We start from the raw sequence: 4,492 nt of genomic DNA, 5'->3' as shown, positions 1-4,492 counted from the left end.
TCTTTTGCAGGTACCTCCCCCATCTTGGAGCACCAGCACATCACCAAAAGGAGGCTCACCGATCTTACTGGACAGGTCGTCTCCATAACCAAATTCCGGTAAGAACACAAACTAAAGATTTTATATGCATTTTTTAATATTTTTTTAGGTTCGTTCCTGGAGTATCCACCGCCGACAGCAGTGACTAATCTCCTCGCTACGTTGGAGGCACCTCAAAGGGTGGGATAGCTGGCCCCAAGATTTAACGCGGCTGCATACACAAGGCAGGATTCGAACCCCTGACCTTGCTTAAGCGTGGATCAACCCCTACCGCTGAACCACACGCTTGGGGTTATGCATTTTTTAATATTAATGATACCTTGTCTTCATACGAACCAAATTAATTTTATAAAAATTTAATTTACAATAATATATATATATATATATTTAAAATTTTATTCTTATGAGTCATTTATCTAATCTAAGTTCAATAATAAAGAGTTGGTAAGATATATTAATGCTTTATTAATAGTCAAACTTTGTCTTAAGAGAATGTTTGAAACCTTGTTCCTTTGCATACATAATTAATAAAAACTAAAACAATAAATATATCGGTAATATTAATGAGAAAGAATAAAAGAATGAAAGTCATAAAAATATTTAATATATTTATATATATTTTAATATTAACAACAATTTTTAAAAAATATATGTAAATTTGGGCCAAAAATAATGTTTAATTTTTATATACTTGATCTTGAATAATTATAAATTTTGTTGTTGCACTACTTTAGAATTAAATCTTTGAAAGCCAGCTAAGAAACTTTTGATTACAAGGAAGCCATCAATAATTTCGTAGAAGCAGCAAGATCGCTTATTTCTAACCACACGCTAGAGATATGTACACATAATAATGAAGAAACTAATTTATTAATTTACAATTATAAACTTTAAATTGAATAATACAAATAAACAATTTCTCTAAAGAAAATCTCGGATGTTGGTGGCGCCTTTTTTATTATTATTTTTTTTACAACATTTTCAATTTTATTATTATATTTCCAGTGGAGCATCGAAAAAGAAATTGCAATGCAATTATTCAAGTTGGTTGCTGTTCACCAAAAGACTCGTCCGAAACAACAATTGCGTCCGCATCCCACCAAGTATCCGCGTCAGATTCCGTTACATTACCTAACGGCGTGCTGACCTTTCTCATGTCCCCGACCATCACAGCGTAACGTCCGTCATCTCTTACGTACACCTTCTGGACACCGCCAGACTCCACGCGCAGAGTCTTTGCCACGGTGGGCCCCCACTCCGCCACCACCGTCGGCTTCCGCCGCCGCAGGCGCGTGTCCCAAATCTCGACTGCCAGGTTCCCGCACACGCCTTCCCCGGCCGACACAACCACCGCAGGCGACGTCGTGGAGCTAGCCGCCGGCGGCGGCGCGTGACTCCCCGAAACGACGCCGTCCTCGTAATCATCGAAATCCAACCCCAGCCCGAAGCCTATGCTGTCCCAGAGCTTCACCACGCTCTTACTATTGGCGAGCTCGGCGAGCGAGAAAATATCCCCGATGCTACGACGTCGTTTGTGCATGCCGTTTTGGTTCCTAAACTCGTCGTCTAAACTACTACTATTATTATTATTATTGGCGGTTCCTCTGACTCGGAAATAGTTGTCTAAGCAGATGAAACTGGAAGAGGCTGAGGGTTCGTCTTCGGGCTCGGACGAAGAGTAGGTTAGGTCGTCGTCGTCGTTTTGGTAGTCGTCGTCGTCGTCGTCAGAGGTGAAAACGTCGTCGTCGTCGACCAGGGAGGGAAGAGAAGGCGCTTTGCTGCGTAGGCGTATGATGAGGATGGTGACTCTGTTGATTATGCTGCCGAAGGTGGCCACTAGGGCGAGAATTACTGCCCCCCATTTGCAGAAATTGTAAGCGATGGAAACCGAGGCGAGGGACGTTGTGATCTGGGAAGGAAAAGATGGGTTTTGCAGAGAGTTGAGACCCACTTGGAGATCGTTGATCCTGTCGATCAGTGGAACTTGCATGTTTGTGGTTTGGATAGAGTGAAAGAGAACAAGGGTTCAGATTTGAGAAGTGGGAGAAAGGGAGAAGGGTTGAGGGGAAGACGGCAGGGATTTATAGGGAAAAGAGACAGATGAGTAATGAATGATTTGTTTAGTTTTAAAATATATTATTACTATTCAAGACATGCACTTTCATATGTTTGGTTAGTTTTGTCCTGATTTACTTAACAAGGACATAATTGATTTTGAAATAAAAAATTTAAATAAATTTGAGTTGATTAAAAAAATTACTTTGATTTTTACTCTCTCTATTTTTTTATATTTAAAATTTATGCACAATAATTTAAAAAATAATTTATATTTTATTTTTTTTAAATATTTATTATTTATTTTTCTATTATATCTTTTAAGTGGTTGAAAAAAATATATATTAAAAATGAATAGATATATTATTAAATAAATACACATTAATTATTAAGGATAAAAAAATAATAATTATCATTAATTTTTAAAAAATAATAATAATAAATTAATAAAAAAAATAATGTCAAAATAATTATAAAAAAAATTAGAAAGAGTATTATTAAATATTATTAAATGAAATCTTAGTAGTATTAGAATTAATTTTAATTAAAATAAATTTTATCCCGAGTAATTTCTTTTATGTATTTGAATCAATTGTGACAAGAGAAATTACAATAATTCAAGTTTTTGTTGATACGATCAATGTAATAAACACATTTGGACAATAAAATAATAAATAAAAAGATAATGTTGTTGGTGAGAATAACTGTGCCACGTAAGAAAAAAGAGAGCAGGCTTTTTGGAGAAAGAAAAGAGAGATTGGAACGGTTGAGTCAGCAGATGCCCAAAACGCGAAAGATGGGACCCACCTCGCAAGAACGGGTCATGCTCAAGTTTAAAATTTGTGGTTGTTAGGTTCATTTATCCCCTTTCCAGTGTGGTTTTGACACGCGGCGACAAGTCATTGCTTTGTCTGTCTTTCGATTTTTTATTAAATTTGATTTTGAGGTGGTCGGTTTTTGAGCTTCGTTATGTTGTGCAGTGGTTGAGTGGTTGTTTTGCTGTCTTATGATTGTTTGTGGTCTCTTCACTTGACTTGGACATCTTTTATCGAAGAATTTTGAGTATTTTTAAACTTTATTTCTATTGTGACACTTTTTCTTTAAGTTTAAATATATTTTTAGTCTATTAAATTTAGAATAAATTTATTTTTGATATCTCAAATTTAAAATTATTGGTTTTAATTTTTGTAATTTAAAAAAAAATATTTTTGTTCTTATAATTAAATTTTGTTAAGAAATTTATCAAATATTATTGCATAAAATCTACTTATTAGTGTCCCTATTAATGAAAATATCACATTAAATCCATTTGATATTGCATAAATGTCTTAATTAGTCACTTTCAAATATGTTATTGGTGACCTAAGGGACTAAAACAAGATTTTTTAAAATTACAGGGACTAAAAACAATAATTTTAAATTCGAAGGAATAAAGACAAATTTGTCTTAAATTTGAGGGACTAAAAATATTGTTCTTGCTTAGAAACACACGTCTTGTTGCTCCTTCTTGATGATCTTCTAAGTCTTCGGTGCCGACCGAATACTATCTCCAAGGGGTGGGGAGGGTACCTGCAAAGGCACTCCGATGATCAAGTAAATGTTCGGTATAGAGCAATAAAAGCTTTTATATTGGATAAAATGTACCTCATTTATGTCCCATCACTTGTGTATTTATAGTGACATATTGGGCTAGGTGGACCTTCAGTCTTGGGAAATGGGTAATGCCTTTGGTTAACCTTAATCTCTCTTAATTAAATTTGATAAACACTGCATAATAGGTATTCTAACCTGCTATGTTCCCCTTGTTAGTTGTCCTTCTTTCGGGTCTTCGACCAGGTTTAATGCCGAAGAGGTATTCGGCCAACCTTGAAGCCGAAGGGGTCTTCGGCCAAGCCAAAGGCCAAGGTGTTTGAATATTTCCCCCTTAGCCAAGCTTAAGGCCGAAGGGGTATTCAGCCAAGCTTAAGGCCGAAGAGTGCTTTAGATGTTTCTCCTTGATGCTTGTTTGTCTACTTGAGTAGTTTAAAGGTCGAGGGGTTATTAGGTCATTTTCGTGACCAAAAAGGTGTTCGACCAAAATAGAAGCCGAGGGGGTGTCGGCTAGGCTTGAGACCGAGGGGTTTGTTGGATGCTTTCGTTCACTTCACCTTTCATGGTAAAGGGGGGATTCAGCTATCCCTTTGGCCGAGGGGGGTATTCGGCCAAGTCCTCAGCCGAAGAGGCATCGTAAACGTGGGGGGTCTTCAGCTTAGGTGCTTTTCTCGGCCTAATGTCCGACCGAGGAGGGTGTCTACTAGTACACTACCCCCAAGCCCTAAGATGAAAGACGAAGGGGTTTGTGATGTGACGTTTGGTGGGTTTAGGGTTTCCGTACGCATCTCGGGAATCGTACCCCTTG

General features: G+C 37.0%; 1 protein-coding gene across 1 annotated transcript; it reads right to left on the bottom strand.

Moving 5' to 3' along the window:
- Nucleotides 1-887: 887 nt before the first annotated feature.
- LOC109792773 (uncharacterized) lies at nucleotides 888-2,138 on the bottom strand. The gene has a single exon (XM_020352203.3). It carries the CDS (start codon nucleotides 2,027-2,029, stop codon nucleotides 1,079-1,081), a length of 951 nt encoding a protein of 316 aa, XP_020207792.1. The 5' UTR covers nucleotides 2,030-2,138; the 3' UTR covers nucleotides 888-1,078.
- Nucleotides 2,139-4,492: the final 2,354 nt, after the last annotated feature.

The sequence above is a fragment of the Cajanus cajan genome, chromosome 11 (assembly GCF_000230855.2).
Source record: "Cajanus cajan strain Asha chromosome 11, NIPB_CcT2T_4, whole genome shotgun sequence".
Classification (NCBI taxonomy): Eukaryota; Viridiplantae; Streptophyta; class Magnoliopsida; order Fabales; family Fabaceae; genus Cajanus; species Cajanus cajan.
The sequence above is the reverse complement of the archived record's forward strand: the minus strand, read 5'-3'. Positions and strand labels throughout refer to the sequence as shown.